General features: G+C 30.3%; 1 protein-coding gene across 1 annotated transcript; it reads right to left on the reverse strand.

The window, feature by feature from the left end:
* Window positions 1-11,716: 11,716 nt before the first annotated feature.
* LOC120148969 (zinc finger protein GIS3-like) lies at window positions 11,717-12,549 on the reverse strand. Its single transcript, XM_039161919.1, has one exon. It carries the CDS (start codon window positions 12,431-12,433, stop codon window positions 11,717-11,719), a length of 717 nt encoding a protein of 238 aa, XP_039017850.1. The 5' UTR covers window positions 12,434-12,549.
* Between the last annotated feature and the right edge of the window lie 2,229 nt (window positions 12,550-14,778).

The following is a 14,778-nucleotide window of genomic DNA, read 5'->3' on the forward strand; positions in this document are numbered from 1 at the left end:
AATTAAAATTAATAAATAATAAATATTTCATATTATTCTAATAACTTTTTTTTAAAAAAATCACTACACCATTTGACATTGAGCTCACACCCTTAATATCTATAGTACTCAAACTTGAATTATCAAAGAATAACAATAATTTCTTATCATAGAGACAACTTATTTCGTGCAACAAATTAACGTTACCAGAAGAAAACAAACTCACACGACTACATATTATAAACCAAACCAATAACACCCAAAGATTAATTTAAATGAATTACTAAGATAATATAAAGTTATCGATAAAGTAAATACACATTATTAGAAGAATTTAGTTATAAATTTTTATAATAAATCTCATCATTTGATAAACAGGTAAAACTCCCGTTTATTTATTTTTTATCCATTATTATTCGATGTAATTTGATAACCATTCATCATTAATTATCAGTACAATTTATACTAACTTGTAGACAATAACAAAACGTAACATTATTTGTTCGAAACTGTTTAAATTCATAAGGTTACAAAAATAAATTATATAATCTTTTTAAAGAGTATACGAATCAAGTTATCTCAGTAGTTAAATAAATAATTGTTATTCTTAGAGGTTTCGGATTCGAGCACCAGTGTTGCAAAATATTTGAACGTTTATTTTTAAATGATTAAAAATCTTTATAACAGATATTACCAGTTGTAATCTTATTAGATTAATAATTTTTTTGAGAGTTTACTATTGTATTAACTTATTTTTTTAACAATTTTTTAGGGGGCATATCCCTACTAGCCACTTTTATATTCCGCCACGTTTATAGATAGGTTCTACACACATATACGATTAATGTATAAAAAATAATAGATAAAATAACAATATATAGATTTTAACTCTTATTAACTAATAGTAGATAGGTTCATCGTTCCATCAAATATTATTTTTTAAAATTTATAAATTTAAACATTTTGAAAGAAAAAAAATACTAAATGTTGGTTCATTTCACACCTAGAGGACTTCCCAATAATTTTTTTAATGGATACATTAGCTTGAAAAGAAATTAACCACTGTCAATGTCATATTTTGGTGAGCTAGCACTGGACTGCATGTTGGATTACACAAATGATTTCCAGTCATAACTAGCTTGGGAAAATAGTACAAAAATCAATGCAAGGCATCAATAAATAATTAGACAGCCTTGAGCTAGAGCACATCCAGCCACCCACCAACAGCAAATTTAATTTCTATATACATATGTGAAAAGAAAGAGATGATGTGCCCACCATAATGTTCCATGTCCTTTTCGTGAGAGAAAATAACAGTTTAGGGTTTGACTATTTATCACACAATCTTGAGATAGCTCTTGGAAATATAATCTGAAAATTTTATAAACTATCAGAAATTATTTTACTTCTTTCATAGGTCACGTTTGGTTGCATTTTCGAAAATTATTATACTTTTTTTCGTAGGTTACATTTGGTTTTATCTATAACCTTCATATTTTCTTGTTGGTTATATAACATCATGATGTGATCATTAATAAATAATCTTGCTAATCTGTGATATAAGTTGCTATTATAATATTGCGCTTGATATTAATATTAAAGATCACTATAAAATCTCTCGACGAAGATTGAGAGACGGATCTAAAACCATACTTGCCATTTTATTCTCCTTTTCTCTTATGGAGACTAAATATTTTAATATCAATTGATCATCATCTAATTATCGATTATAACCCTTCATCTAATGAATTGCATATAACCCCACGAACACTTTATTTCCATCAACATAAATTATATATAATGTTGAATTGATTGCTTTTAGTCTTGTGTATCAAGTTCCAACCAGTCGGTAAACAAAACCCTGGTCCCAACAATAAGGTTGAACAAGAGAACTCCAGTGATGAAATTTGATTGGAATATGAGTAAGCACTGGGTTTTGATTGGATCAATGTGACTAAGAGATTCATAGACATTTGGCCCATTTAATCCCTCAGTTTTGGCTTTTGATTTATTTTAATTAATTACACAGATTTGAACTTCATTGGACGGTGACTTCACCCACCACAAATTAATAAATTAAGAATAGTAAAAGCCAGAGGAGACGACTCAAGTTAAGTATTTTTTTTAATCATTTTTGCCTCGACAACCACTACGAGCCGTATACATCAAAAAGAAAGCTAGCTCATCTTACAAAAATGGAGAAACTCTTTTTGTATTTTTATTTCTTAGGAGTAAGAATGATTCATTGTAAAATTATTTTTTAGAAACCTCCATTTACTTGCTTATTATGTTTTCTATATTAGACAGATGATAATTCGAAGATTTGTCACTGGCCTTTATGGACATGTTGAAAGTGTCAGAGTCGTTTCGAACATTTTCGGGGCTCTGATTGAAAATTTAAAATAGATCCTTATAGAATGAAAATACATTCTACTACTTTAAAAATTAATTTAATATTATAGAAAAATGATTAAATTTTTTCAAACATTAGGTTCATTGTTTTGTTAAGAAAACACATTAAATACGACTAAGAGAGTAAAAATCAAATGTGGTTATGAATTATGATATAGAGCTTGATTGTGAATAATATATTAAAAATAAAGAATAATGTATTATATTATCGTTAGATTGAGATTGGAGAAGACTAAGAGTTGAAGAATATTTGGTAAATTGAAAAATGAGAATTGTAAAAAAGAGAGACAAATATGATTAGATTTAATTCAAAATTAAATGAATTAACGAGAGAGATGAAGAAAGAGGTGAGAAATTGAAAATTTTATGAAATTGAAAAAAAAATAGAGGCCTTAATTGTAAAGGTAGAAATCGAAATTGAAAAAAAAATTAGGGCCTCAATTATAAAGGTATAATTGAGATTGAAAAAAACACTTATGGGCCTTAATTATAAAGGTAGAAAGTGAGATTGAAAAAACTTAAGGGGCTCAATTATAAAGTTAAAAAGTGAGATTAAAAAAATTAGAGCCTCAATTATAAAGTTAAAAGGTGGGATTAAAAAATTAGGGACCTCAATTATAAAGGTAAAAAAATGATTGAAAAATTAGAGACTTCAATTATAAAGATAAAAATGAGATTGATTATGACCTCAATTATAGGGGTAAAATATAAGATTTAAAAATTAAGGGCCTAGTTCTAAAGATAAAAAAAATGGAAGCCCCAATTACAAAGATAAAAAATAGGGGTCCTAATCAATCGCTCAGTGCGCTCTCCTTAATAGTTGGCTCTGGAAAGTGTTGGATTAAAATCCATAATTATAGACACATATTTATAATGTATATTGTTATCATAAAATATTATATAAATTAAGTGACTAATTATGTTTTACAGTCATAAGGTATTAAAAATGTCATGAAAATAAAAGTGTAGATACTATTCAAGTTGTATTTATAATTCGATGAAAGGCAGAGTTATAAGTACATACAATAATTATTTCTTAAATAAACTGTATAAATGGGTTATGGTCCAAAGAAAAAATTAATCTTGTACTTTCTCTTATCGTGTCAGAGGGTTTATACCCAAGAGAATTCTATCTTCTTGGAAGACCACAACCAAATAAAGATTCAAAGATTTTAACCTTCTATGTAATCTTCAACAATGAATTCATGTACGCTTCCGCATATAATATTTTTTATTCTTGATGATTTGACATGATTAGATATTGATTGTTTTTTATATTTAATATGATTTAGTTCTGGCATCATCATCAGATCATGTTGAATCATTGAGAATTCATTGATTTATTTATTAGATTCATTGATTTATTTATTAGATTGATTCATTCTTAAAATTTTATAATTTTAATACCTTGATTTTAATGTTTCGATTTTTATAAATCGAATTACAATTTTATTTTTATTATGGATTAAGTTTTTAAAGGATTATGTGATTAATTTAATTTTTTTTCCTAGTCGATGGAAGAGTAAATTATTCATATTGGTTCATTTTTTAACTGCCGTTTGATATGTTATGTACCCCTAATTTCTTGGAAGACTACAAAGAATTAGGGGTTATGGTTTTAAAATTTGTAGGTTTTCCATTAGATTTCTTTTGAGTTATCAAATAGAATAAATTAATTCTATTTAGATTAACATACTGCATTTGGGGTGATTGATGATGTATGTTTAATAATACCATTCATATTGATTGATTTTTTTTTAAATTCATTGTTTGGATCCAATTTTAACTACTGAAAGCTAAAAAACTAATTTTAAATTGGAAAACCCGTAATTCATAGTAATTCATTTATTTAGTTTATACTTTTAAGTTTTTCCGAAATTGATATAATATGGGTTTATGCTAATTTAATATATATTTAGTAATGAATTATGGATATTTGGTTTCGACTATATTATGTGATTATTGTAGCAATTTGTGACTATTTGGTTTTTAGTTTATTGTATGTATTTTGGTTTCATTTGGTGAATCTGTAATAAAGAAATTCTTGAGAAATAATCAAGGATTTAGATTTTCGGTTTCTAATAACGTCTTTTAGAAAATCTTATTATGGGTTACTTCAGAAACCATGAAGTGATTAGAAAATTTAATTTTAGCTTTTTGTTGTTATAGATTATGGAATATATATTTGGCATTGACATATTCGATTCAATTTGATTAAAAAATAATTTTTAATCTTTGAAAAAAAAATTAATTCACTAGAATGTACTTTAACCTTGACTTTTGGTTAAATATTGATTTGAATTCAATTTATTTTTTGGTGATTTATGAAGTTATGTATTAATTGCATATTTAAGGAATTCTTAAAAAAAACAAAGACGTTAGTTTCTAATTTTTTTATAACACCATTTATGTAACCTAATTTTGGGTTATTTCGGATATTATAATGCAATACAAAAAAATCAGTTTTGACATTAATTATTATAGAAATATTAAATTTGAATATTGATATTTATTTTGAGACAACATAATTAAAGCAATAAGTCGTTAAAGTGACCTCATTATGGAAAATATTTTATTTTAAAATATGAAGGATTATGTGCATGTAACATAGGATATGTTAGTATTGATCGACCCAGAGGAAGATTAATAATTCACATAATCACATGTATAACTTTGGTAATAAGCATGTTTCTTCGATAAATTAAAAGATGAATATTTTAATTAAAGATGAAATATTAATAGAACATTTGATATCTTGACATAAAATTTAAGTGTATTCAAATTTATTATTATTTTTTAGTTATCTTTTAATTTAATTAAAAGATAAATTGATAGAGAAATTGATTTGTTGACAATATTTATATTTTTTAATTATATTGTTAATGCGATATATTATATATTCAATTCATTTTTTTCATTTTTGATTGTTTGTTATTAGCATATATATATATATATATATATATATATATATATATATATATATATATATATGTATATTGAAACAAATTCATTCATATTTTGGCTAAGTCTGATATTTTAGTAGATTTGTTGAAACAAAATACTGTCAAAGTGACAACTTTTGTGTAGACTAATTTATTTGAAATATCAAGATGATTATGTGTTTCTTGTAATTCATATGTTTGTTAATTGACTCAAAAGAAAGTTAGTATTTCGCCGAATTTGAAGCGACACATGTGACAATTATGAGATATTTTTTCTTGTGAACATTACATTATTCCAAAAATTAATCTTTTGTTTGACATAGCTTATTGTCAATGTTTGATTACTATTACAAGAGTATCGTTTACTCTTAATATTATTGTCCAAATACTTGATATTGATGTATTGTTTGGTATCTTGGGATGAGAATTAGCAATTATTTTTGAATTTATTTATTTACTTAAGATGTATGCTTCAATTTTATTTATATTTTGTTATGTATTCAACTATTTATTTATTGCTACCACAATATCTGCTATGTATGAGAAAATGTCCTTTCATACGGGTTTGGTTGTATGAACATAGACTTTGCACTAAGAAATAACAATTTTCACCTCGCATGGGAGGCAACATCCTTAATTAGTATAAGAAATTTTGAGAGGTGAAATTTTTTCAAATTGCATGAGTCCAGTGGTCATGAAACACAACATTTTAAAAGCCTTTAGGGGCACAGAATCTAGAAAGATTACTAAAGCTAATGGTTTCCTTGACGAAATTGAGAAATATTTTACCAAAAATATTAAGGTTAAAATGACATCATTTTTTACTTCTTTGATGTCTATAAAATATAAGGGTCAAGGAAATATAAGAGAATACATTATGGATATGTTCATATTGCTTCACACTTAAGATCGAGTTTTTTTAAAGAATTACTTATTCCCGTGATTTCAATATCGCCTCCTGTAGAGTGTAATCAAGTAAAATGGAGAAATGAACTCTAAATCAGCTCATTTTTCATTGTGTGCAAGACGAAGAAAGATTGAAGCATAATAAGTTTGACAGTACTCACTTAAAAAGTGCATATAAAGATAAGGGCAAAAATTAAACTATAATGTAGTTGTTAATGGTTCAACTCAAAAGAGACAATAATATGTTATAAAAGGTTGTTCTCTTTTATAATAAGTTAAGATATGTAAGGAGAAGTTAAATTCTAAAACTATAAGCAACTACTTTGGTTATTCTACATGATTTAAGGGTTACAAGTTTTATGATCTCATAATTAAGAATAATTTCAAGATGAGATTTGTAACATTATTTTAGGATGTTGAGTTTGGAGGGAGAAATAAAGTTTGAGAAATTGATTTTAAGGAGAAATTGGATTACAACTCAATTCCTATTATCACTTTTGACGATATACATGTCTTTATACATGTCGTTAATCAAGAAGTGAATCTAGAATCTCAATAATGTTATTTTGAACAACTCTCTATTTAAGATGAGAAATCATTTCGAAAGAACAAACTCAACAACCTCATAGAACAAATGTCATTAAGAAGACCCATGAGATGAGAGAAGTAATGTTACATTATTATGTTGTATTTATCCAAGAAATAAGGATGATAGTGGAATGATGGAGGATGATCTAATCAACTTTCATTATATCATAAAAGTTTTGACTTATCATAAGTTTATTAATGTCATGGAAGAATATTATACGTTCTATACAAGATAATAAAGTTTAAGAACTTGTCTCATTACCTGAAGGTGCAAAACTAATTGATTACAAATGGATATTTAAAACCAAAATTGTAACGCCTCGAATCTCGAGTTATGACTTTCGAGTTAACCCGAGTGGGCCTTATAATAAACCCAGTAGCATTGTAGGAAGATTTTACCAAGTTGGCTTTGGTTTTGGGTTTGGGCTTGGATTTGGCTCAATATGAGATAAGAATAGGGTTTTTAAGTTGGGATCAAAGCTAAGAGGATTAAAAGAACAATTCTACCATTTAAAAGTTCAAAAGCTGAAAACTCTTAATTGTGTGTGATCTCACGTTATTCCCTCCTCTTTTTCACCATTCTCTTATTTGTCTTCTTCCTCCATTCCTCGTCATTTTATTCTTCTCCAAGAGTAGAACAAAGGTTGAAGCTTTTAGTTTTTCAAGCCTAGTTCAAGGATTTCTAGGTAAGAATCATATCATACTCATTTCAAGCTTCATTTTAAGCCCTTAATCTCTACATTTCTTCAAGGTAACCAAAAGTGGGTTTTTTTTTGGGTTTTTAGAAACCTAAGTGATTTCAACTAGTTTTTAAGAGATTCAGAACTCTAGAAATATTTTAAACTCCTTTCTAAACTCTCCAACAACGTTAGTAATCCATGTGTTTGATTCTGAATAGTGAGAGAAGTTGGAGAAAGCTCCATGACTAAGAGATAGGAAAAACTCATACTTGGTTGAACCTTGGGTGTTTCCAACAGCTTAGGATATCAAGGTAACTAACATATAACTCAAATTTACTAAATATAGGTTACTAGATGTGTTTTAGTAGGTTGCATGAGTTATAAAGCATGTTCATGGTATAATTCAGAAATCAATATTTTCCAGTATGTTTATGGACTCATTATGACCCCTATATTAATATATAGCTCTTTAATAATGTTTGAGGGCCTCAATAGAATGTTTAAGAGTGTTGGGGAGGTATTTTTGTGCCCAAAATAGAGTATTTCTAGGCAGAAGTATAAGTATTGGAATAACAATACCGATATTGTTATTTAGGTGTTAAAAATAAGGGGTTTTGGGCATATAAGTACCGATACTCATGCAATGGGTATCGTTACTATAGGTAAAATATCGATACTCGCATGGTAGTGTCGATATCGAGTTCACTTAGCAGATTTCAGTAGTCAAATTCATGTCGATACTCATGGGAGTATCGATACCAAGGGTAGAGTAAAGATACTCCCCAATAGAAAACAACGAAGATAAATTTGGTATCGATACTCAGGAAAGTATTGATACTGAAGACCAGAAGTATTGATACTTAAGAAGAAGTATCGATACCAATCTTTTTTATCAACCTTCAATGAGTTAGTAGTATCGATACCCAGAGGTTAGTATCAATACCAGAGGGTCAGTATTGATACTGAACAACTTATTATCGGTACCCATGAATAGTTCTGGGTAGGAAACCCAAGGGTTTTAAAGCTTATAATTGAGGGACCCAATAACGCCAAAACGTCATGAAATAAAACTAGAAAGGTTAAAGGGTGTGTGAGCTCCGAGATGCAGAACCCTCAACCACACCAATATACCTACCTCAACATGATAGTTCAGAATATCCATGTGTTTATATCTATGCCACTAACATGTGCATTTAGTAAATGCATATAGTATCGTACAATTACTAGCGAGGTACTAAGCTCGTAACCTCAGCGTTCGAAATGTGTTTATGTTCGCAGGTTCTTAGAAGGTCATCTGAGGAGCGTTATAGTCACCAGATATTCCAACACAGCCAAGGCACCAAAGTATGTCTTGATTTAGTTTAGAGGGCACGTACTATTGTAGACCATTTTGTATTTAGTCGTAACTCTATTTTATTTTTAAACCCAGTGTATTATTTTCGGATATTTTGGGAGCTCTCCCGTAGTTGTTAAACAAATTTATTATGTTTTATTTACATTCATATGGATGAAATTTTATATAATGGTTTACAATGTTTTAAAAATGAAATTGTTGGCTTAGCCACTTCAGTGGTCCTGTGTGATATCATGATCTAGTGATCCTCAAGTCAGACTGGATTAGGGTGTTATATTTAGTGGTATCAGAACATCAGGTTTAGTCGTTCCTAGGACCTGCAAGTTAGAGTCATCCAACGTCTATAAGTGTACATGTATCTAGAGAGTCAAAAGTACTTTAAAGACTATAATGACAAATAATAACCTCTGTTTAATCCCAACATTTAGTTAGGATGACAGAGACGAGAGTCATGCCTCATTAGCAGTTGAAACCAGTGACAAGTTCATCCCGGATATAGACTAGTAGACGTACGTATAAATGTAGGGGTCGATGAGGTGACCTTCTTTAGGGACCTTACCTCTACCCTTAAACAGATAGTTAGAGATATACCCGACACCTCAACTGCACCACCTCCCCCACCAAAACCACTAGCCTAGTCTAGAGTAGTGTCTATAGAGTCCCCGATAGAGAGACTCCGTAGATATAAGACCCATCAAGTTTTTCGATTTAGGGGATGATGATCCCATAGCAACAGACTAGTGGCTTAGGGAGACTCTCTGCACCCTCATACAGCTGTACCTTGCCAACACTCCCTATATCGATACTCATGCCCAAAAATACCCTAATTTGAGTATGAAAATTCCTCTCCAACACTCCCAAATGTCCTAATGAGGTCCCCAAAGGTTATTAGAGTGTTATGTCTGATAATAGGGTCATAATAAGGTTATAACATATTGAAAAACACCCCAATGTTGAATCTACCATGGACATGCTTCATAACTCATGCAAGCTAACAAACTCACCTAGTGATCTACATTACAGTAGAGATGAGTTAGAAGTGAGTTACCTTGAGTCCTAAGCTGCTAGGAGTTTCTTTAACTCAAAAAAGGGTGAGTTTTTCTTTTCCCTTTAACTTTGAGCTTTCTGCAACTTCTCTCACTAGACAATAATCAAACATATGGATTACTAATGTGTTTGAGAGCTTGGAAATGTATTAAAAAACGCTTCCTAATGTTGGATTTCCTAAAAAACAAGCTGATTTATTATGTGATTCTAAACCCTCACTAAAACCCATGTTTTGGACACCATGACCAAAACTTAAAGGAGGGCTTGAACTAAAGCTTGGAAAGAGGAGATTAAGTTTCTTACCATGATATTATTGAATTTTAGTGTTAATTGTCAACTATCGGTATTCATCATTTTTCATCTATTTTTTTATATTACATTTTTATTTTTTGTGAATTTCTAATAGTTTGTCTTTATGAGACCATTTTATCTGCTTCTTGGCACGCTTTTGATATTCTCTATCATTCATTTAACCATTATTTTTTGTTTAATTTTTTTAGGATTGAATTTGACGTCGCCTCAATTGATCAAGATTGCGCTTATTTATTATCATATTGATATGTCTTGCTTTGGACCCTCGTATGAATTTGAATAAACGATTTGTGTTCAAAGATAGTTTTCTCATGACACTCGACTTTGATTCAGGATTATCGGTGGTCTTTCAGGTGATTGGTCCTCTATTCTGGTTCGTTTGTCTATACAGTCAGATCTATTTGCATCTTTATTTTGTTCAAGTTTTCTTGGATGAGTTTTTAACCTTTTCTTTGTATGGTCCTTATATGATCTTAAGTGGCTAATTTTGTGTCAATGGTTATAGGAAATGTCCTATTTGTGGATTTAGTTTACACTTATGATTGTAATTTTATATTTTTCTTTTTTAATAAAACTAGCGGGTTCTATTTGCGTCAACAAAAAACTTCGACTCTTGAAGCTCTTTAGGCTTCACTGTCTTGTATTCAATTTAGTTCACACATTCATCAATATTTAAAATGTAAAAAAATAAAAACTAAAATAAGAATCAAATAAACGAGTTTATAAACGAGTTGGTTCGTAAATGCAAATAAATTATAAAATAAAATTTATATACATAAAATTTTAGATCTAATTTTAGATTTTAAGATACAAAATTCATATTGGGGAGGAAAATTAAGTGATTATAACTTTGAAAATTAAGTGCAACAAATACTTTCCAAATAAATAAAATGCTTAATACAAAAACAAGTTCCTAAATTATACTTAAAATTGACTTTTAGTGTTTAAAGAATTATTTTTTAAAAATAGGCACATAATGTTTTTTCCTTTATACTTTTAGGTACTTACCGTTAAAAAATCTCGTTCAGTGACACGTCTCACTTTATATTTTTTTTTAAATTTAAACTATTTTTTTAAAATATTTTTTTAAAATCTGAACGTGACATATCACTTAATGATTTTTTAAGATAATCATCTAAAAGTGTAACAGAAAAAGCATTAGTGATAATGTTACTCTTTGTAATCAATGAGATATTGCTTAAAAGGGTGTTTTTGTCTATGTTTTGGCTGTAGGGAGAAAGTTTAGAGTTTGAGTTTTGTAATCTGATTGATTATTGTTTCGATTGATTGTAGTAGTTTTTTCTGCTTCTTTTGGATAATAAAATGATTTATCTAAAAAAAATATTAAACACATATTTTTAACAAAAAATTCTTCATACACTAAAAATTAATTTTAAATATAATTTAATCACTTATAAATATTTTTATGGTAAACTTAAATAAAAAAATAAAATGGTCTGAAAATGTACAAAGATCTCCAAATGGCAAAGCCCGAGTCAAGGCCTGGCCGGAGCAAGACTAAGGTGCAAATCTAATCCCAGTGCTTCATCAAAACTGGGGTCGCCATCTGCATTTGAAAACCTACGCAACGACGGCCAATCAACCGCCCTCTCATGGTGGTGGGCCCCACCTTGCATCACTTGTGGACCAATGGCGACGCTGTTATCCCCCAAACCACCACCACCGTAAGGTACACCCGCCAGCCCTCTCCCCGCTCCACCACCTCCACCTCCACCAACATCTGGGATCACGCAACCATGTGAGACGTGGAAAGGAGGTGGAGCTCCTCGAGGCAAGTAAACCCACGATGGTCCCGCCGCATCCGGCACAGCGACGGGTGTAGCCCATGCTAAGAGATGTGGCGGAGGGGAAAAGGCAGAGATAATAGGATTTCTAGCGAACGAAACGGCGGCGCTTCTTGAGGCTCGAAGTTGAGCACGCTTCATCAGTTGCCTCTCCTTCTTATGAGCGTTCTGATGACCTCCCAAAGCTTGAGAATTACCAAACTCACGGAAACAGTACTGACACTCGTATTTCCGGTCACCGGAAGCCTCGAATACGCCCGGATCGGAAGACGACCCCGATGAAGGATCTTTGGTGGCGCTGGAATCCATAATATCATCATCTTCCGAGACGTTGAAGCCGAAGAGCTTTAAACATGCGGTGGTTCTGTTGCTTTTGGTATTATCAGCTAGGTATTCTAGCTCCGCCATGATAGAGAAAAACAAAAACAGAAAGAAAAATGAACAAGCGTGGGGATTAATAGTTTAATGTAATGTAAGGGAAAGAGTTGCATGTGTGGGGGTATATATATACATAATATAAAGGGGTTACAGGACATGAACAGTAGAAACTTAAGAACGAAAGAGAAAGATTTCGGATATTCCAAGGAGAACCGACACGATCCAAGAACACTTGATTTGGGACCCTCTCCTCCTATGGTTTGTAAGGACACTTTTGCTGAGAACGTGAAGCAATTAGGTTAGATTAAAACAGGTAGGAAGGGGGAGCTTCTATAGCAAATGAAGCTTACCAAGTTGTTTTAAGACATTAGGTTGGGTCAAAATGATTATGTTCTAACACGACGCGTACAATTCCAAGGAGCTGGTAATCTGAAGTTAAGTGAGGTCTATAGTAGGGATGTATAGGCAGCTAGGTCGATGCCTATTGATGGTGGACATCACCAATGCTATATGGTTAATGATATCATGGTGGAATTAGATTTTTAGCCTATTTAAATATAATTAGATAAAACAAAGACCTGTATATAATTTCATTTTTATTAAGAATTAAAAAGATGTAAAAAAATATTATTATAATTATACTTAAATATATAAATAAATATTATGATATTATATTAAATCAAATCAAATCAGATTTTTCTTTACCTTAAATTCAAATCATATCTTCTCTCATGTTTTGAAAAACTTACGTGACACGAAATGAAATTTGAAAAATTAACTTATTAAATTCGTTTAAGCGCCCATATGTATATATGATTTTAGGTTAAACAAAATACTAACAAACAAAATGAGGGCGTACTAATGGAAAGATTCCATTCGAAATGATGACACGTGTTGGAAATCTGGGAGACCTTTTTGTAATCACCATGAACTGCTTCTTTTCTTTTGTTTAATCAATTAATTAATTAACGAAAAAAAGCTGTGTGTTAAAGGTGGTGGAACTGGAAGTGTGTCCAATGAGACGCCGTGGTGGCCCTCTCTCTCTGTCCCGCGTTTCACTATAGTTCCCATTTCTCTCTAAAAGAGTCGAATTAAACCTGACATGTAAAATCCATGCATGCATATGGTGAGTGTATTAATGGCGATAAATAGATAATATTCTATCATTTATGGATGACGTAAACATGAGCCAATGCGTACTTCTTGGACACACATATGTGTGTAGTATAGGGTTTAGGGTATGGGAATTGAAAACGATGGAAATTGGAATGTTTCAAGTGTTTTACTACAACTGGACCCATATGTTTACGTGTTGATTATGGATAATAATTGTTTAGGGATGTTTAATGTGATTAACGATCAACTCTACATTTCTTTATGTAATTTTCTTGTTTTGCCGATGCAAAGATTTATCCGAATCTTACTTATTGCCGACAGAGTCATAGAGGACGGACTGAGGGAAAGGGTGGGAACAGACTAACAGTAATCTTCGTATTATATTTTAGATTTTTCCTTTATATTTTTATTGATAATTTACTTTAAAATTTTATAAATTCACTCTTCTTTAAAAATTTATATCTTTACTTTAACAAAAAAATAACATATTTGTCTCTAAATTTTTTTTATCTTTCCCCTAATATAAGATCATATATTTGTTGCTAATCTCGTATAGTAGAGCCTTTGGATTTCTTCTGAATTCTAATCTCATAAACGATCTTCCTCCCTCTTCCAAAAAAAAGAATAGCAAACGTGATACTATTAACATAATAACAATTTGTATTATATTATGCAAAAGCTCCTACCAAGTGTTCGTATTAGTAGCAACCAAGGACGGTGTTATCTTATGAGTGGGAAGGATAGTGGCCCTTCAAAACTTTTTGGATAAATTATTTTAGGCCTTTATACTTTTGAAATTAAAGAGGAAAAAAAAAGTTGCCTCTCCAGAATTTTTAGGTTCAATTACTTTAAGGTCTTCTTAATTTTGAAATTATATAATCAAGTCTTGGCTCACTTTTTTTTTATTTAAATACTTCTTAGGTCTATTTATTTTAAAATAAGAAAAATTAAGTTCAACCCTTACTATTTGGTTTAAATACTAATTAGATTATTTCTAGTTTCAAAATTAGGTAAAAATAGATCCGTCTAAACTTAAAATTTTATATTAATGGCTTAATATTAGATATTGACCTCCATTTTATTACCATGAATATTTACCTTCAACGATTCATCCTGCCTGCATACTTGATAGGCGCTCTAATCAAAACCAGAATCCTCACCCGTAAAATAGAAAAATTTGAACACCTCCGCAACGAAAATTTTAGACATTATAGGTACTCGATCTATTTCCTTTGTTTCCCCCCCCCCCATTTTTTATT

This window comes from Hibiscus syriacus, unplaced genomic scaffold (genome assembly GCF_006381635.1).
Source record: "Hibiscus syriacus cultivar Baekdansim isolate YM2019G1 unplaced genomic scaffold, ASM638163v2 tig00110988_pilon, whole genome shotgun sequence".
NCBI classification, from domain to species: Eukaryota; Viridiplantae; Streptophyta; class Magnoliopsida; order Malvales; family Malvaceae; genus Hibiscus; species Hibiscus syriacus.

What these genes read in the sequence shown, in the direction of transcription:
- LOC120148969 (XM_039161919.1), bottom strand. Translation starts at nt 12,433, where the DNA reads ATGGCGGAGCTAGAATACCTAGCTGATAATACCAAAAGCAACAGAACC.